Source organism: Amphibalanus amphitrite, unplaced genomic scaffold, assembly GCF_019059575.1.
Source record: "Amphibalanus amphitrite isolate SeventyFive unplaced genomic scaffold, NRLGWU_Aamphi_draft 000448F_arrow, whole genome shotgun sequence".
NCBI lineage: Eukaryota > Metazoa > Arthropoda > Thecostraca > Balanomorpha > Balanidae > Amphibalanus > Amphibalanus amphitrite.
This window is the reverse complement of record NW_024881942.1, coordinates 101,480-121,892: the sequence shown is the minus strand read 5'-3', so window position 1 is coordinate 121,892 and position 20,413 is coordinate 101,480. Positions and strand designations below refer to the sequence as shown.

The 20,413-nt window shown below is 52.4% G+C and overlaps 1 protein-coding gene and 1 long non-coding RNA gene across 3 annotated transcripts in view; one reads left to right on the top strand and one right to left on the bottom strand.

Annotated features, from left to right (window-relative positions):
- Window positions 1-1,390: 1,390 nt before the first annotated feature.
- LOC122391666 lies at window positions 1,391-2,549 on the bottom strand. The gene is made up of 4 exons (XR_006258394.1): window positions 2,530-2,549; window positions 2,304-2,336; window positions 1,944-2,108; window positions 1,391-1,424 (listed from the first exon to the last, which is right to left on the bottom strand). It is a non-coding gene; the product is annotated as an uncharacterized LOC122391666 (long non-coding RNA).
- A 3,951-nt stretch (window positions 2,550-6,500) lies between these two features.
- LOC122391665 (nephrin-like) overlaps window positions 6,501-20,413 on the top strand; it is a 56,869-nt gene continuing 42,956 nt past the window's right edge. For both annotated transcript variants that reach the window (XM_043385798.1, XM_043385799.1), the window contains exons 1-3: window positions 6,501-6,976; window positions 15,791-15,863; window positions 17,188-17,351. In XM_043385798.1, coding sequence (XP_043241733.1) covers window positions 17,270-17,351 — 82 coding nt within the window. In that variant the 5' untranslated portion in view covers window positions 6,501-6,976; window positions 15,791-15,863; window positions 17,188-17,269. The remainder of the gene's footprint in view (window positions 6,977-15,790; window positions 15,864-17,187; window positions 17,352-20,413) is intronic.

Genomic DNA, 20,413 nt, shown 5'->3' with positions numbered 1-20,413 from the left:
GCCGCCGGTGCCGATGGGATGGGCGCGCGCCAGCCGCCGGTGCCGATGGGCGCGCGCCCGCCGCCGGTGCTAATGCGATGGGCGCGCTGGCCGCCGGTGCCGATGGGATGGGCGCGCGCTCGCCGCCGGTGCCGATGGGATGGTCGCGCGCCGGCCGCCGGTGCCGATGGGCGCGCGCCGGCCGCCGGTGCCGATGGGATGGGCGCGCGCCGGCCGCCGGTGCCGATGGGCGCGCGCCCGCCGCCGGTGCCGATGGGCGCGCGCCCGCCGCCGGTGCTGATGGGATGGGCGCGCTGGCCGCCGGTGCCGATGGGATGGTCGCGCGCCCGCCGACAGTGCCCGATGGGGGCGCGCTGGCCGCCGGTGCCGATGTGCGCGCGCCCGCCGCCGGTGCCGATGGGATGGGCGCGCACCGGCCGCCGGTGTCGATGGACGCGCGCCCGCCGACGGTGCCCGATGGGCGCGCGCTGGCCGCCGGTGCCGATGTGCGCCCGCCCGCCGCCGGTGCCGATGGGATGGGCGCGCGCTCGCCGCCGGTGCCGATGGGATGGTCGCGCGCCGGCCGCCGGTGCCGATGGGATGGGCGCGCACCGGCCGCCGGTGCCGATGGGCGCGCGCCCGCCGCCGGTGCTGATGAAATGGTCGCGCGCCGGCCGCCGGTGCCGATGGGATGGGCGCGCGCCGGCCGCCGGTGCCGATGGGCGCGCGCCCGCCGCCGGTGCTAATGCGATGGGCGCGCTGGCCGCCGGTGCCGATGGGATGGGCGCGCGCTCGCCGCCGGTGCCGATGGGATGGTCGCGCGCCGGCCGCCGGTGCCGATGGGCGCGCGCCGGCCGCCGGTGCCGATGGGATGGGCGCGCGCCGGCCGCCGGTGCCGATGGGCGCGCGCCCGCCGCCGGTGCCGATGGGCGCGCGCCCGCCGCCGGTGCTGATGGGATGGGCGCGCTGGCCGCCGGTGCCGATGGGATGGTCGCGCTGGCCGCCGGTGCCGATGGGATGGTCGCGCGCCCGCCGACAGTGCCCGATGGGGGCGCGCTGGCCGCCGGTGCCGATGTGCGCGCGCCCGCCGCCGGTGCCGATGGGATGGGCGCGCACCGGCCGCCGGTGCCGATGGGCGCGCGCCCGCCGCCGGTGCCGATGTGCGCGCGCCCGCCGCCGGTGCCGATGGGATGGGCGCGCACCGGCCGCCGGTGCCGATGGGCGCGCGCCCGCCGCCGGTGCCGATGGACGCGCGCCCGCCGACGGTGCCCGATGGGCGCGCGCTGGCCGCCGGTGCCGATGTGCGCGCGCCCGCCGCCGGTGCCGATGGGATGGGCGCGCACCGGCCGCCGGTGCCGATGGGCGCGCGCCCGCCGCCGGTGCCGATGGACGCGCGCCCGCCGACGGTGCCCGATGGGCGCGCGCCGGCCGCCTATCAAGTTTACCTGTCCAGATGTACAGAAAGAATGTTCAGTCTGTCAAATACATGTACAGCTGATATACCTACCCTGTAGCTGCAACTGTTTTGACCATGTGGCCCAGCAAAGTTATCTGGCCTAGGTAATGATTGTGATTCAGGGATGAATCCCTGGGAAGAAAATATAGATGATGGTGCTTCAGGAGACTGAGGAGTGTCGTGAAGAAGCATTCCTTAATTAGTGTTAGTCACCATCCAAGCCATATGACCAAAACACACCACATCAATATTATCCCAAAATTATATTTAAAAACTTTTTGGTTGGTTACACACAAGTTTTTTAGGTGACCACACTCAAACACGAGACTACTAGGGTGCCAACGTCACTTGTCAGGCTCAATGCACCAGCTGCTGTTCATACAATTTGCAAGACTCAACATCAGCTATCAGGTTCTACATCACATCAAGTGTTCAATGTAACAATGTTTGTGCCACTTTTACAAGTTGTGCTAAAAACCAGTTCAATTACAAAGGAAATCAAACTCACCTTCCACGACTGCTATTGACGGTGCGGCATGTGGTGACGTTCTAGCCCGTTCTCCAAGCAAAAGATCTTGAGGGTTGAAGTGGCAGCTACACACAAGTGCTTCGTCAACCTGCTTGTCCGCCAAGCCATCTTCTAGGACAGCTGTCAGCTACCCAAGCAAGTCTCCTAAAAACAGCATGACTTTGTGATCAAAGGTCTGGGAAAATTGCAAGGCTTGCTATTCCAGTACAAGTAACAGATAAGAAGTAACCACAGATAGTACATTGAGTACTTTAGTTATATGTGTAGATGAACTCCGAGTTGTAGGTTGTAGGTTGTAAGCATGTAGGTTGTAGGTTCGTGGGGGGCTGTAGTTCTTACCTGGTTTCCATGTATCTTGATATACACCTCAACCTAGGATGAAGGTAAACAATGGTCATTTCCCTATTTTGCACTCTTTTAAAACTGAAGAAATCCACAAAACAAAATTATGAAAAGAAAGAACAATTCTTTCTTAGGTAGAAAAGTGAGATCACATCACATCACACAAAGATACCTGACACTTTTTAGGTACATAAAACATTAACATTTATAAGTTACAACCAACCACGTGTTGAGTCAGGCAAGATATTGTTTGTTGTGTTCGTTGTGTTTTGTGTTACGGACCTATGCTATATTTCCCTATTTTGTCTTGGGAAAATATAATGGAGCATGTAATCCATTATATTTTCCCTAGATCCATTATATTTTCCCTAGATCCATTATATTTTCCCTAGAAATATTTAGAAAAGTCTCCGCTAGTGTAAACCCTATGGGCGTTTAGAGATGGACCACCGAGTACTCGCAAGTTTACGCGGCTGGCAGCCGCGAAAACTTTGGAGGCCCACCATTGGAAAATTAGGCAATTTTGAGACGAATGACTTTGGATTGGGGCTTCAGTCACCTTCTTCTACACGTTTCACTGAGTAAGTCCGAAATTTTGGAAAAAACCCTGATAATACCTTTAACTGGTTTTAACTACATTTTAGAAGGTGGGATAGTCCATTTAAGCGGCGGGTGTAGTGCCGTGCCAGTTTATGCGTCTGGTGCGGACCGGGCTGGGTGAGAGCTGAGAATATCAGCATTTAGTTCCCATCCTCAGAACGGCATCTGGTCTCCCGTCTCCCTCTCTGCCCTCCCCTCTCGGAGGCACTGTTCCAATCCTCTCCCGCCGCTGATCGGGCCATACGTCTGGATCCAATGCAAATGCTCCGTTCAGTATGCATTGGTGATGAGGTTCGCCGGCTGTCGGCTCGGCCCCGCGGGGGGCCGGCGGGCAGGCCGCGGCCTGCCCGCCGGCCCGGAGATGCCCGAGCCACAGCGCAACTTATGGAGTGTTTAATCTGGCATCGGCGCGGCGCCGCGGCGCACCGCGCAGCTGTCCGTCGTCGACCCTGCGGCGAAATTGGCGCACTAGTGACAGACGCGCCGCAGTTTCTATTGATGAACCTTTTACAGTTTTTTTCTGACTTTCAAGGTTACATTGACACACTACATAAAGCTGCGTTTTTTAATCAATCAAATGTTGCATAAAAATGGAATGCTTGCCTACACCAACAATTACGACAGTCGCATGGCACAGGCAATTTTTTTGATTTTGCAAACAATGTTTGATTTAATATGAAAATAATTGCGTAAGCAGACCTCGCATATGGCCTCTGATGATTTCAACTGTTAGCTTCCCGTCAAGTTATGCAGCTGAGTGTGTGCAAACACAAACCTCAAATATACGCGGTGCACTTGGTGTCTCCAATGACCACTTGGCTGCCGGCTGCCGCTTCGAGGTTTACATTCCTTTCAGATCATGACAGCAGATGAATCCTCCAGGCTACTCTCCACTCTCACTGTTCAAACGTTCACAAGGCTCACTCCTCCACACCTATCCGCCAACGCCTCTCTATAAGTTTGTCCATTTCCGGACGCAGTTCGGTGCACTCATACATTATTGCTACACTACTTCTCCGTACAATCTATTGCGACGTGTCTTGTTATCTTCGGGGGCTTTGGCGGTGCAGCTCTTTGTTGTTTGCTCCCTGCTAAATCACCACGCGGGCATCACTGGTTTATGACCATCTGTGGGTGGATCCGCAAGCAACAGAAAGACGCACGTTATGGCTCTGTGTAGGCAGTTGTGTCCCCTGAGGGCACTGCACTGATGGCTCACTCGGACCCCAGCAATTAGAATGACATTAACGGTGGACCATTGGCTGCAGCATGTTGCAATGGCCGCACACCAGCTGACTCGACCGGTCAGTAAATCTATAATGCGCCATCGGCGGGACACTAGCGCGACGCAGTATACCTGCGGTCGGAGGCGACTGCCTGAGACGACTGTCTTCACTGGAGGACCGTAAAATTCCTACCGTCGCAGTAATGCAATTAACTCGCTGCTGCTAATTTATTGTTGCCAGTGTAGGAGGTTGCGTTTTGCGGTGCAGGTTTCTGCCGGCGTGGGTGGTGTGCGTCAGCCGTAAACTTGCTGCGCCAGCGCCAGCGCACTTCTTCGCCACGATGGCTGTTTGGAATGCTACACGGCTACCACAGAGCGGTTGTGACCTACACAAACCCAGGATGGTCCCCCTGATAGTGCTTCCCTTCATATGACACCTGAACACCGCTCAGGTGAAAGAGACACATCCGATCCACACCTCGTGACTGTACCACCCAAGACTTTCCCGAGGTGTCACTCGAGACCCAGTCTCATGACGGTGTATCCGGACTGTCACGTAACATCACCGTGACTGTCGGCACGCCCGGCGTCCCCGGTACCGTCACGGGAGACGAGATATTCAGTTTACGGCACCGCCTCGACCCGTCGGTCCGCGGGGCCGCGCGTTGGACGGTCTCCCCAGGGGAGGCCCATCGGCCATCCCCACCTGTGAAAGGGGCGGAGGGAGGGTGGAGCCCGGCTTTCATGCGCCGTTTTTATGCCACCTTGACTGGCCATTTGTTTGGTCGTCTCTCAGCTCAGCATGGAAGGGCAGCTGATTTGCATTTCTGCGAAAGGTTCAGTACCCGGGTCGTTCCAATGAGTGTAAGCGATGGCGCACGCTGCATTACTATGCGCAGTTGCGCCGATATCCAGACAGGTTGATGTCACGCGGTTGGATTACAGTGCGTCAGACTGCAATTTTTGCCGGTGATCACAACTCATTGCGGTAGCTCAGCGCGAGATATAACGAGCTAGTACCGTGTTCGGTTCCCGACATGTCCTTAAATGACGTTCTCCGTCAGCGCAATGACACTGCTGACACGTGAGAACACTTGACACAAAAGTGACACGGGAATGTATGTGCATACATGCATCCGTTGGTGAGCTGGGAAAAGTTAAGAGCTGAAGGAATTGCGCTAATTAAAATACGTATATTTTCACCATATCGGTCATGAAAAACAAACAGGGCTCATCATAAATCCTCAGAAAACTTATGTTGTATATATCATTTATTTTGATTAAAATACCTTTGTAGAGAAAAAACGTTGACATTGCTATGTTCCAAAATCCTGACCGCATCTAAAAAAAAAAATACAATTCACTCAATCCTCCGTCCGACCTGCCATCCATGTTTCAACTTACACTATTTATCTCCTCTTGTCCCCGGCTAACATTTCCTCGGCCGACGGGTGCCTAACCAATATGTAAGTTGACCCGCAGTCAACGACATTGGTCGTTTCATAAAGGACGACCGATGGTAATATGAGTGGGCCTTGACAGGAAACTTATTGGAGCTTAAATTTGCTACTTGGATTCGCCATCTTAGAATTCGTTGAAGATGGTCAGCAATATAGTACGCACAACTCGACACATGAATGGATGAAATTGTATTTGCTATTTGGGCATTGAATTTTGATATATATTCACCAAAATATAATAGTTATTTGTACTTCTTGGCTGCAACAATTTAATTTTTGCTTGTATATGTTAGATTGTGAAACGTTTCACTTATAGGTGAAATAAGTTGGTACATAATGGTTCAGGTTGTACATTTTAGCGTCATTGCAAAATGACTAGAGCGAGGTACGGGAGAAAGCTGTTTTTATCAATGCATCGGTTCGTGCTTAGGCCAAATACCATCAAAAGTGAAAAATTACGCCGAACATTCGTAACAGTATTTTTTACCCTTCGTATTTCTTGTTCCTAAAAGGGTAAGTATTTTTTAACCGACCTAGGTAGCTCAGTCCTTATCTCAACGAACTATTGTCACAACAAACATTTTTCATGAAAAACTTAAGGTTGCTATATTTGCCATTCCGCAGAAAGCAGCAATTCATTGCTTTCACACAGCACAAAACATGTAGGACGATTGAACTTAACATCGCCCCAGCCGCGCAACTGAGATTCAATGCGCGCAATACTGGCTAAGTGGCTAGGCTCACCACCCATCAACCGATTGTCTCTGGATCTACCGCCCCTCCCACCGCCCACTGCCCACCGCTACCGCCGCCCATCGCTCGCCGCCGCCCGTCGCCCGCCGCTCGCCGCCCGTCGCTCGCCGCCCGCTTGCCGCCCGGCGCTTTGAGCTCGGCGCTCGGCGCTGGTTCAGTGTACCGCCGGACGTCGGTGGTGTAGGAGGGTCGTGGTCGTCGCTGGAGCGCGAGAGGCACTGCCCCGAGCTGAGCTCAGTCGCACTCGGCGAGCTAAGTTGAGTGTGTTGAAACGGAGACCGAAGGACTGGTTGAAGGACTTTTGTGTGGTTTGGACGGTATTTGCGAGGGGACTTTCTGCCGGAGTTGACTGAGCTGAGCGGCGTCGTAGTCGCTGCGTCGTCGAAGTGATCTCGGCGAGTGTGCGTGGTTGGTGAACGGAGAGTCCTACTGGACTACTGCGGTGGTTGTCTGAGCAGAGGACAGGCGGTCAGAAACCCGAACTGACCCAGCTCAGTTACATCCGAGCCGGTCCCGAGCTGAACTTAGCTGAGCTAAGCTGAGCTGAGCTGAGCGAAGCCAGAGAGAGCCACCAGTCTCGCCGATCTTGAGTCGCGCACGGACTAACTTGAGCTGCACGGCTGAGCGGTCAGGTAAGTGCGCTAATATACACATTAATTCGGTTAATCGGATTTAGTACACCGTCTCTATATCCTGCTCAGAGGCCAGAACTGGGATCCTGGCGGTTTGTAAAGCTGCCAAATTATACTTCCTCCCCCGGCCCCCCGACGGACTGTGTCGAGCCTCTCATGTCTGCGGCGTGTTTTTGGAGCGTCTCATGTGGCCGAGATGTTTTCACATCCGTCACACCGATGTCAGGACATATTTCGCACAGCTTCTTGTTAGTGCTCGCTGGAGATGGAGCGATTACGTCAATCAGAGACCGCTTCGGTATCTGTCGATATTGAGGTGATGCCAGGACGACGTCAATATGTCCCACTTTGATGCATGCTCCGGTCCTTCTGCCAAGAGAACGCGGACATCTAGCGTTTTTCATACTTTTTTCGTACTTTTTTGTATTTGCATTAATAACGAGGCATTCATAATTGTGAATAATTATGGCTGTACCGATTTTTATGAAGCACACGTGTTTTCCTAAATAGCAGCTGATTGCATGCTACCTGGAGCTCCAAATTTAGCCGATGGCCCACTTTGTGCGCCGCTTTATCGTCAATTACTCTTATCGCGTCGGCCGTATTTCATATTTAAACATCTGGCCGGCGATGTGTGAACGGTGGCTGGCTGTGTTTCTTGCGTCCGGGCCAGCTCATTAAGCGCATTCCCCCCGCTCCTGGCTGACTCAGCGTGGCCAGTTTGCTCTGTGACTCCCAGCCTCTGGTGGTGCCCCCCTCTCCCCCCCCCCCCCCGAGACACCAGCAGGAGAGCGCGACGGGAGGAAACTGGGCCCCGATCCGACACCGATTGCCGTTCAGGTGGGGAAATTACCGGCCCCTGCCGCCGCGGAGGCGCCCGGTTCCGAACTGCCGACCAACAGTGCCAGAACGTCTCGGTCACCCGGTCGCGGTGGTCAGTTTTCTCGTCGTTTTATCTGTTGGATGGGCGCGCAGGGACCGTCAGAGGCGGTGGACTGTGCTGGTGGTCAGCGGTCGTGGCCGTCTCGCTGTATAATCCCACTGCAGCTCACCCGGTGTGGGAGGTATGGTTCTCACCACCGTGCCACCAGCTCTCGCGTTCACCGCTAATCTCGTCACCGTCATCGTTCGCTCGTTGACCACCGGTGATCGGTGACAGACAGTCACCGCCGGTGCACCCAGCTGCGGGCCGCGCTGACGTGTGCACGATTTGTGCACGATTCGTGCACTCCATGGTCGCTGTTCAAACTCTCACTAGGCCGCAGGTGGCGTCTGAGCGCAAATATCTGCCATCGTGGCGGGGCTCAGTGCGTCGCGGATGATAATACTATAAACTACAGGTGACTGTCATTGCTGGGCGCTGGATGGGGGCAGCGCCTTCACACTTCACAGTCAAGTGCAGTCTGCACCGACTGAAAAAAAAATGTTTTAGCACTGATTATATCATCGAGCAGACTAAATGAAGTCTATAGCTGGTTCCTAGCTCGAAATGTTTTATTTTATTTTTTATCAATGTCGCTCAACCCGATTTTTCAATCATTCATTTTTGTTAATCTAACCTGATTGCATTTGAAAATCGTGTCGTGTTGCCACATTAAATAACGTTTTGCTATCAACATAAATATCGATCAGAGAAATATTCCTTTGTTTGAGCTATATTTTCATGGAGCGTGTTCCGTGGACCAGCGGTCTGTTCGGCGCGCCTCGTCCAATGATAATGATCAGCTGTGGTCAGCGGGGGCCACGAGTCCCAAATTAATGCACGCCACGCTGTATCTGGAACATGTCAGAGCCGCCAGTCGTGTCGCTTCGTCGACCGCGTCGAACGATGAACGGTACCGACGCTGCCGCCTGTCGTGTTGGGACAACCACGAGGCGGTTTGATAACGAATTCACCTGCGACGGAGCGGGTGTTTGACCATGCGCGACCAGTGTTCGGACTACATTGAGCCAGAAAGATGAGATCGTGGCGCTTAAACGCCCGTCAGGTGCACTTGTTATGATGAATAATGGAACGGTCGATCTTGAGCGGGACTCTTGATGGCAAAACACGAGAATGTCACGAAACAGATGAATCACAGCCATTGCAGGAAATAGGTACGCGTGACGACATTTGTTCGTGTCTGAGACGAGGACCATTTCATTGTCATCTTGTGGTGTCCCAGAGTATAACAAACTTTGTTGTCAAATCACGTATAGTGAAATTAATCTGTCTTGTCATGAGCATTGCTTTGTGAGCTCAGGTATGTCTTAGTACAAGCATAGAATGTCGTCACATTCATGTGAGTCATGCTATTTACGTGGATGTATGGATAATCCGACCACATGGCAGACGTTTAAACATAAGAATACAAATTTAAGTCCAACCAAGTATTTTATTTGATTATACCACCACCGGGCTTCTAAGCTTCTTCGACCATTACGGAACGAAAAATACGACCACACTACGGAAAATAATAAACCTCATATATTTTCATTTTATTAAATTTGCCGTGCTTTTGGATTTAGCCTTGTGCAGTAAATCAGATTCACCTTTTTAGTTTTATCCGTCCTTGGCTTTGAGGCCATTAAAACCCTGGCGACGTGACGTGACGCTGGACGCGCGTGGGGAATTCATCAAGGTGTTTACACGTTTCGGACTTTATAAAACGGGTGAGCCCGGTCCATTTTCGGATCAGCTGTCCTTTGGCGTGTACGAGCTGTGTATTGTGTGAGCGGCATAACGGGCCACTTGGGAGGGACGTAGCGCGTGCTAACGAGAGCCGGTGCCGCCGCTCTAAAAACAGGCTCAGTGTCGAGTGAGCGCGACACTCACTGGGCGGAAGGTAGACCGGGAAATTAGGTAAATCAGTGTCGGCGAGGACGGCAAACATATGTCTGTGTTGGAGACAAACGTGAAAAAAACGAGTAAACGTTAGAAACTGCACTGTGTGTGGAATCTGTAGGCTGTGATGGTCTAAAAAAAAGCTGTAATAGCTGGTACCCATGCAGGCCAAGCCATAACATGCGAACTAATATTTCAAAATATATTTTTATTAAGGCTTTTTATTAAGGCTCTTGCATCAGCCTAATTCACCTTCACTTTTCATCATGTTGAATTGTTCCCTCACAGGCACTGACGCTTTTTTATTTATTTAAAAATGAGCTTCATCATATCATTCATTACCACGGTGAAGTCATTACCGGTCAATGCGAGGATCCCTTTCGTGGTCGCGGAATGACCATCAAACCGCGGGCTCAGAAATCACCCGGCCACCCTAAATAAGCTACTGGTGAGGGATCGCCTCTGAAAACATGCTATTTATCGCAGTTTCAGTGACAAATGAACTTGCCACTAGTCACGTCGCCTCTAGGCCAGCACAGACCACGCATTAAAGAGCTGGGCAGTTTGTCACGGTCACAGACCACTCTTCACCGGACCAACGGACCATGGACCACACCATCTCCGGTTCTCATCCCAATCCATGTTGGCCGTCGGACGAACCAACTCTGCACCATGCAGTAGGCGCTCGACGGCAGACGGTTGGCCGGCCGGGCGGCCTGGCCTGCACGCTCCCACCCGGGGCTGTTTGGACGGCGGCCAGGACCGCTCGGGTCACCCGGACAGTAGCCATGTCACCTGACCGGCCTGACGGACGACTCGGCACGGCTCGCCCGCGCCTCCTCCCTCCAGCGCCCGCTGACGGCGCCGTGTCGTGCAGCGACAGAGCTCGGTGGAACTGCCATCGCCCGCCGCCGCCACGACAACGCGGAGGCAACGGCGGAACGGCGGGTCGGCGCCAGGAAGCAGGCGACACCGCCGCCGCAACAGGAGTCGCAGATCGTTGTCTGGGACGACAATGGCTCGAAACATGGTCAGTGAGCTCAACTTCAGCACCGGACATGCTAGCTCTGTGGGAACTGGTCGTGACAGGTGACTCACAATCGCTCGCCGCCGAGCGGCCGAGATTTGTGCGGTGATAGTCCAGCCAGATACTGTATCCGAGATGCAGTATCGCTGCGCTTTCAGTCGGAGCAGGAGCGAGCCTGACGTGACCTCGGCTGACCTCGCATGACCCCTCTCGCCGAACTCTCAGCAGGCAGAGTGGGAGTGAACGGCACCGCCCAGCCAGCTGCCAACACGCCCACGCGTGGCTAATTTTAATTGACAGAGCCGATGGTGACTGACGCTTCCGCCAATCATCGTAATTCGCCCATCGACATAACCGGCGCGATGGATACAAATGGTGCGCGACGCGCCGGAAGTCGGCACCGGGCGGGGGCGGAGAGAGGGAGCCCACCCGAGTCGCTCCTCTCCCTGGAGGGAGGTGGCCTTCCGAATGTCGTTAATAAACGTCTCAGAACCCGGGTCAATCGCTGAACGACTACTCTGTCATTCATCAATGGTGCAGCTAACTTTTGAAATGAGATTTGGAGAGTAGGCTAGTCGGTCTCACGTCTCGCTCCGTGACCTGGCTCGCTACATAATGAGATCACTAGAAACGCGACGGTAGCGCACTGGTGCATGCTGTGTCCGAGACAGTTCTGTTCGGTGACGTCAGAGAACTTCGTGAGCTTGTACTCGTATGTATTGTAATTAGACGAAGGTCGTTTGATCAGCTGGTGCCGTTACGAATGGCCCTGAATAGACATTGAGGCTTAGCGAACTTCGAAATGGCAGTGTGCAGTAGGAACAATTTTTCGGCAGCTGCATCAACTTGTGGAATAGATTTTGATTAGGGGAGAGTGGGGCACATTCGTGCATGGGGCACATTCGTTTTCAGCAGTTTATGGGAACACGAGTGACTGCACGAGCTCAAGGTAAATTATGGAAATATGTCTATCATTGCCGCCCTTCGTTCACCGTAGAAGACAACACTGTACCTGCTGTCATGCTTGATAAAAACGCAAATTTGTAATATTCGTGAGCTTTCCAAACTTTTCTCATATTATCCATTTTCGAGATCCTGACTCGGAAATGTGGTTCAGCTTTTCAAAATTGGGGGTGAAGAAGCTCACTCTATTCACGGAACTGCTGCAAACTTCTTTGTTGAAAAAAGTGTCATTTTTTCAAAAAGAAATTTTGAAATATATTACTAATAACGTTGTGGGGCAGGTTCGTGTACGCACTGCCTGGGGGCACATTCGTGCATATTTTTTTTTTTAGTTTTTGCGATTTATGACTTTATCTGTAGTAGGTTTCTCTAATGACGCTCGCCTGACTCAGTCTCGACTGCTTGCGACGTCGTGACGAGCAATTCACGCGAACTTGGCGAGGTCACGGAGGCCGGCAGTTGGCACATTCTTGTTGGCCAGCCCATCAGGGGCGCGGGAACTACTTTCCGACTGGGGGGGGGGGGGCACACCATAATAGAGATTAACCTAGGGTACCCCCAAATCTAGTTTTCTCACCGGTTTTAGGCCACTTATTTTTCACCCCTCTGCTTTTTCAACAAAAAAAGAAAACATTTGCAAAAAAAGTGTGGTATTCCGTCTCAAAGCTGTGGGGGCACCGCCCCCACGGCCCCAGAGTTGGGGGGGGGGGGCAAGCTGCCCCCACTGCCCCCCGGCTCCCGCGCCTATGCAGCCCATTCTTTCTACATATGTTGTGCAATGCATTCTTGTCGAAAGGAATCAAGTGAAATGACCCCCTGCCAATTTCCTTTGGTAAATTTCTGGTAATGCCCGGTAATTTCTCGAACTTTGCAGGGTGAACGGAAGTGCCCCACCTCTTGAACGAATGTGCCCCATAGGTGGGGCAGTTTCGTGCAAATGTTCAGAGTTATTAAAAGTCAATTTTTCTAATGGAAGCAATAATTTTAGAGGATAACTTTTAAAGAGGAAAACTATCTGCAATAGTTCCTTTCCATACTACAATCAACAATTTTGCCATTGCACTAACCAAAGAACAGATATATGGGTTTATCCATTTTTTGCACGAATGTGCCCCACTCTCCCCTACTGACAGTGATTTAATTAAATACTAACAGTTTCCTCGTCAAAACGTACTTAATGCTATTGGTTAGACAATTATCAATAGTCCATTCGTCAGGAAATACAGAAAATGCTATTTGGAGCTAATTTGGGTGTTCACTATGCAATTTTGCACCCTGCACTGTGCAGTGTTCGGCGTGCATCGTGCAGGCGCAGCTCCCCATCCAAGCTGTGCTCTTTCATGAAGCCGCCTCCTATTGCTCACGGGGTTCTTGGCCCACGCTCCCATGGGCTGTAAGTGCATAGTGCCGCAGGTATACAGCTGCACTGGACTTCCATAAAGTAACCAGCTGGTTTGGCTGTAAATTTACCGCTATCGGAAAATCAGTTAAACCCAAATCATGTTTAGCTAAGCTGATATCGATTGAACTTCTGAACCATAAATCTGGGAACAGCCGCATCTTGACGATAAATCGTTGCAGGCATGGCGACAGTCAACCAACTGGCATCTGTCTTCTTAATCTTGTATCATACAAAATTATGCAAGCTGGCATGCTGCATGCATACATTACATGCATACATAGTACATTGTATTGAACTCAACCGTCAAATGTCATGCTAAGGTCAAACAGTACGACCGGATGCGTGCTGCATTTCTAATGGATAAATATCCCGCAGATCGATAAATATCAGCCTTATTTGTGTGCCACTAGTCGCGGTCACCGCATTGCTAATTCAGCGGTCAACACCGCCCGTTGGCGAAGCCTTATTTCAGACCGTATTTCGCTGCCACCAACGCGGGAGGGCACTTCATACTCCAAAGCTACACAGGCGGCCTCTATTGCACAGCGTACACCCTACATATATGGATCACATGAAAATGTCGGAGCGAGTGCAGCCTTTGAATAGTCGACATTATGCGGCCGAGCGCCGTCGGTCGGAGTCATGAGGCGGCTGCCACTTATTCGAGCTTATCTTGAGATCAAAGTCATCAACCGGAACACATGGTGCCACGCCGGCACCCGCCCAGAATAGCCCCTCCCACAGAGCTCGCAGCGCGTGCCGCCTCCCTCTGCAATCCTGCTTGCTGCTGTGCAGCGTATGCAAGTTGTCATGACAACGCCCCATGACACGCCGCGCCGAGCCACGAAACATCAGAGCTCCCCGAATAATGCATAAATAAGCTCTGTTACGAGGCTGTAAGATCAAGACATAGATGTCTCAGGTGTCATGAGCTGTAGCCAGGGGATTTCGGCGCAGACATCGTCTAAATACAACGAAAACAAGCTAGGGAATTCTGGGATTTAGAAGCAAAGCAGGCTAACGCATTGCGTCAGTCAAATCCAGAAAGACAGCGCAGGAAAACCCAACTGTCTGCTTAAAGCACACGTGAATGGATGTGTCATCCTGACCGTCCATTCATCCGCCAGCGGCCGTTCATCGTGTTCCATTCAAACATGAGCGCGAGCGCCTCTCTGGCCGTGACCTCAGCCTACGAGCGAACGTAAGCAACAGTTTGCAACGTAGCGAACACGTGCTGCCCGCCCGCTGACTGCAGCGGACTTTGATCGGCGCGGCTGCCACGTCTGTTCCTCCTGGTGGTGGTCTGTCGGCTGAGAAGTGAGAGACACAGGCCTTGTTCGAGGTGTTGCAAGCAGCAACATCCGACGGAGTTTTTACCGGCACGGTCGGAGCTGCCCGGCAAATCGGCAGATGGTTCTGACGCGTAATTGGGAGAGCTGAGACGGGTGTGATGGATGGAGCTGCTGTGGATGACATCCATCAGAAATGGAAGGTAGAAACGCACAGTTTTGTCAATGATGCAACAACGGCTTACAATTTATCAACGGACGATCTATTCCAAAGCTGAAATTTTTAATCTCTCAGGCTAATTTAAACGGTTTGACGTAAAATGGTTTTGCTTATCGATAGATGCACTTCAAATTGACGAATATCCTTCCAAAGCACGACGCGTGCGTCGATTGCCGAATGGTTCAAAGCGATGGCAGAGCTGCAGACAGTGCAGCGTTGCCGGCCAATGTGAAGCCTACTATGTTCAAATATCGCTTTAAAGAACCTTTCATCTCTCAGTTCTCACTTCTGCCTCTGTCATCTACACACGCTTGCTCAAAGTGTACGATACTTTCCAATCCCGGATGTGCTCCCGCATTAGAACGCTAGCCTTGCTCGCCAACCATTTCCTATCTGGCCCGTATATTTTCCTCTGCCGACCTGTGCGGCCAAGCGAACTGCCCTGCCGGCCGGCCGAAACTGGGTCCGATACTATCTCAGCGCCGCTGTTGACCGGCGCCGACCGCCGCGAATAGCCACCCCGTGTGTGTCTGTCTGTGTGTGCCCGGCTGTGTATGTGATCAGGGGGTCATTACGCGGCGATAAGCTGCCGGCGAGTGACACCTGATAGGACACTATCGGCTCTGGAGTGGCACGGCAATATGTCGCCACAGAGTCCTGCACCACAATAGGGGCACAATGGCGGCCGACCGGGCGGGCAGTGCGTCTTCCCGGGCGACCCTCCACGTGGATATGTGTGAGACGCGATCTGTTTACTTTTGGTTCGTATCCCTTGTGTGATTGGAGCTAGACCTAAACCCAAGCACAGGAAGGGTTCATCTTGCTACAGCACATGTTCTGAAGTCCTTCGATTTTGGATGCAAAGGCATACAATACCGTCTGGATCGAATCCAACAAGTGACTTCGCTCGCCGTGTAATCACATCTCCGAGAACTCCTTGCCGTGGCGCGGCTGCAGCCAACCGGTCGACTTTGTGTGACGCTCGCCGCTGATGACATCCATATAGGGCGTAATGCCGATGTACTGTGCAGACCTGCAGTTGTAATGCCGTCCCCTCGGCTCCCACTGACCGGTTTGTCTCTGTTTCAGGCTGCCGCTGAGTGCACCCCGGTCCATCTGTCAGACCGTGCAGCGGTCAGGGGGCTCGCAGAGCCAGCTGAAGGTGTGGACCTGCCTCCGAGTCATCTGTGCCACAGTCAGAGCAGACATGGGCTAGCCGCCTGTCTGCAGGAATCCATAGGACACTCAGCTCACTGTGAAAACAGTGAAGGCCTAAGTAACAGGACGAATGAGAGGAAGCTGAACAGCTTCTTGGACTGGACCGTGCACTGAAAACAAAATGACACAAAAAACGACTAAAAACGCACAGGCAGAGCGTGTTAACTAGGTTTTCTTGTGTACCCTGCATCATGCATTTTTTGACCCGTCGCAGACGTGTCAATTTACAAATGTGTTAACCCAGTCGTGCTGTGTCCTAAAACACAATATCATTGCGTCTTCAACACATAAGGCTTGTGTGAATACATTTGCAGAATACAAGGTAAATGTGTTACTAAATTTAACACAAATCGCAAGTGAAAGAAGGAAACACGTGGTTATTATGTAGTTTGTTGCCGGGGCGCAGTCGAAGGGACTTTGGCTTTGGCTGGACAGGCTGATTGCCAAAGCCGGGCCCCGAGTGGAATCGGGCGCATGGGTGCGGTCAGGGCTGAGCACCCGGCCGGCCGACCCATACGGTCAGAGCGCGGTCAGGGCTGAGCACGCGGCCGGCCGACCCATACGAGGCCGCCGACCCATACACGAGCTGGAGTTGCGCCCGGTCGGCCACTTCAGAGCCGAAGGGTGAACGCGTCACGTGGACGGCTCAATCAGAGCACCAAATGACGATGCCCCAAATTGGAGGACTATTGCACAATACTGTTGTCCAGACAGCCGGGATAAATTTTCGGCCACCGATTTTTCAAATATATCCTATATAGACCGAGGAGTTTCTTCCTCCAAGCAGACGTTAATTAGCTATGCTTCAGCTTGCACTTGATGTAATCAGCGCATATTGCTTTAGACAATTTATCATGTATCGACTCCCTCGGCTGTATTGTGCATTTTGACCTTTCTAAAAAAAACTTTGGCAAATTTTTACAAAAACGCAGCATAAAAGTCGGTGCTCGAAAAACGCCCTCTGTTATCCCCATCTGAAGTTAAGGTTCAGAGGTCGCTCACTGGTGGATGGCACGGTATATTTGTGTAAGGGTACACGTCTACCATATCCGACAACACATGATTTCGATACACTGATGCATTACATTCGTCCAGCGTGCTTGGCACGAGAAAAGTGTGCCATTATTCTGTTTTCTGTGTTATCAAACGTGTCGAAGGTCCCGCCAAGAGTGAAAATACACAGCCTTATTGTGTTTTGTGTGCGATTAACACATGACTGATGTGTTACCAGTACAGAACATGCCCTCACTGTGTCGATTTGTTTTCAGTGTGGTTTTCCACTTCGAGACCGCTCGGAGGTTTGAATAAGAAATCCACGGCAGCCCAGCTGGGCCGCCATCTGACCTCATCATGCTTCCGAAGCTGATGACCTCTCCAGCTCTGCTGGTGACGTTTCTCATCTCCATCGCGTCAGCAGATCTGGACACCACAAGTAAGTTCTTTGCTCTTCATTATCCCGATCTCTGGTCGCACTAAAGCTCCGTGGGCTGCCCTCTAGCTTGCGGCGAAGCCGGCTAATGTTTTGAACGTCGCGCCAAGAGCATGACCCCACCTCCCTGTAAACACCATACCGCCCCGCTGATCGTTGGCCCCCGCCGCCGTGCGGAACGCTTTGTGTGCCCTGCTGCCATTTGCTTCATGTTTTTAAGAAAGTGTTTAAGTGGGCCATGATTGTTTAATTTTAAATGGTTGATTGTATATATTTTGTAAATATTACGTTTCAGTGTTACAATGCTTACTCAAGGCTTCACCTATTAGCCTGCAGATTAATTACACTGGTTCAAACGGGAAATGAATTAAAAAGAATGGTTCTTAAACATTTAACATTTGTCTTACAATGCTCAAATTCAACGATGAATGGCAGACAGTTATCACACCAGCTGATGTTCAATGCTCACGGCTTGAGACTAAAAAAGGTGACTGCCGGAGTTACACTTTGGCTGCAGAAAAGCTTTAATTCACACAACATGACTGCCGACTAAGACGTCACTCACTTCTGAACTGATCAGGACCGATCAGCACAGACTTCGAACGACCCAAGGCATCGCTTCGGCTTAAATCCCAAACAGCTAGTTTCACTCAAGAGTCGTCAACTTTTTTGACGGCAGCAAAGTTTCCCTATTACCTCTCCTCAGACGTAGAGAATAACAGGCCAATCGCTCAAACTCCAGAAATGTTTTTCCGGTCGCCTTTATGTGTGATCGAGCCTACACGCTTTCGCAAACGGCGGCGTGCGACTTTGCAACTTGTCACTTTAACGTGAAAGGGGACAGTTCTGAATTTACCGGGTCACTTCGTAGGATGTCACGGAAGTTCAGAGTTTATGTTCATGGAAAAGGACTGCTGTGAAATCATCAGCGACAGAGATTGCGCTCATGATGGGCCATAACCGTTGATACAACCGGCAATCAAGTGCTATATGGCGGGAAAAGGTGATTAGTTGGCGGTAATGAAGCGATGGGAATGACGGAGCTAGCGAACTTGAAATTACGATGTCTTTAAGAGCAATTCCAGAAAAAGGCGAAAAGAAATAAAAAATATGAGGACCATGAGAAATGGCCGTTTCTGTTAAGATAACATGAAATGCGTTGGGCGTGGTCAAATCAAATGAAGCTTAAGTAGCTTTTTTCCATCTTGCATTCGTCGCCGCGTCGAACTGTGTGTGTAAATATGTCCGAGGATCATCCAGCCCCGTCCCAGCGCACGTCCGGCCCATGCAAGTGGAACCGGGGGAGTCGCCAAACTGGGTCGGAGAGCGAGGGTGAGGGCGGTCTCCAATCCAATCGACCGGCTTCGTGACCCTGCAAACATCTCGCTGCACCCGTGGCGCGTCACTCGGTGGTTGCCGTGTGTTGGCAGAGTCACCACGACCGTGCCCGCCGCCTGCACGCGACACATACACCCCCGGCGCTGCGGGCTTGGGGGTCGCCCTCGGAGACCGTTGCTGAATCTGTGGAAGTTCGGTGAACGCTATTTCCAGGACCTGTGGGCAGATTGGATGGTGTCCTGTTTATGCCAAAATCTGTTCCACTCGGCGCTATATCAGGAGGGACTGATTCTCAACAGAGTGATAGGTTTGTGACGAATCGACGCCGCATTTTGGTACCGCTAAAGCTGCACCAAACACAAACATAGATTGTGGCGGCTCTGTGAGAGGAACCATGGCTCGGAGACCTATCACATCTCGGTGCTACGGTTTGATTTGATAACGCCTGGTTCGTGCCAGCGCGAGGCACCGGCCTCTTTGATCGTGGTGGGTGACATCGTAAACATGGAGGCCTGAAGCCGAGGATTCGTAATAGCGGGTGGCCGCGGCCCGCAGCGCATTATCAATTACCAATATCCCCCGGGGACCGCGGCCAACTTGGGTAGCTGCCTCGTGGCACGCGCCGCCGCCATATCACTCACAATTATTAGTGGCTGCATGACTTCCAATAAGCACCGCCGGCCTGCCTACTAATAAATGGTGATTGATTGCAGGGCCATCATTTTAAATACAATCGGCCCTCATAACTTGGATCGAACGTCTCATCATCGTTAATGCGCTTCCACCGTCGCCGTTAGCGATCGTGGCATCAAGCCGTTCACCAGCCCGTGACCTATATGGCCTAAAACGGGAAACCCGTTGTTCCATCATTCTCTTGTTGCCCACCGCCAATAAAAAGCTGAAACTATATATTTTCGAAGATGTCACCTGAGGTTGAACCTGCCTGCCCGTATTAGTGAAGTAATCTTGACCGACAGTGGTGACGACTCCGCTGCAGTGTTGACTTCTGTTGCGGCAGCAACGACCCAGGTGTAGGCGGGAGAGTGGGCTGGCCGGGTATTTCTGGCTCGGAAATGTGTCAGTGTCACTGTGACCGGTCCAAATATGACACGTGGCGACGTGCACGATGACACGTGCGTGTGGTGTGGTCTGACGGACACGTGGCGTCTAATGGACGGCATGTGTCACGTACGGCCTGCACGAGCTCGTCATATAAGTCGGCCACCTTTAACCGATCGACGCGCTCCTGCACATCAAACCCTGACCGCTGCATGTGGGCAGGCCATGGACATGTGTACAGAATGTTCCGTCCCAGTCGATAGTCCATTCTTGGAGTGAAGCGGTGGTGAGCCTGTGGTCGTTCCACCGCGCCATGGTGGCGTTACATTTTACCAGGATCAATCGCTGGGCCGACATAGGGCTCGTACGAGGTAATATCACGCCATAAATTTCACAGAAAGACAAAGAGTCGCGCTGCCGATAGATCGGGCCGCGTTAGATCGGGCCGCGTTACCTGGGATTGACCTGAGACGGTACAGGCCAACGGGATTCAAGATTCAACATCATTGGGATTCAAAACACATGGACAGCCCTGTCCTACCCTGTATCGTGGCCTATTGAGTGTATCGTGTCTCGTCAACGACTGAGTGATTGACAGGTTCTTGTATAAATTTGCAATTCAGCGCGTCCCCGGTCGGCTACATCCGTGCAGGGGCGCGGGGCAGCAC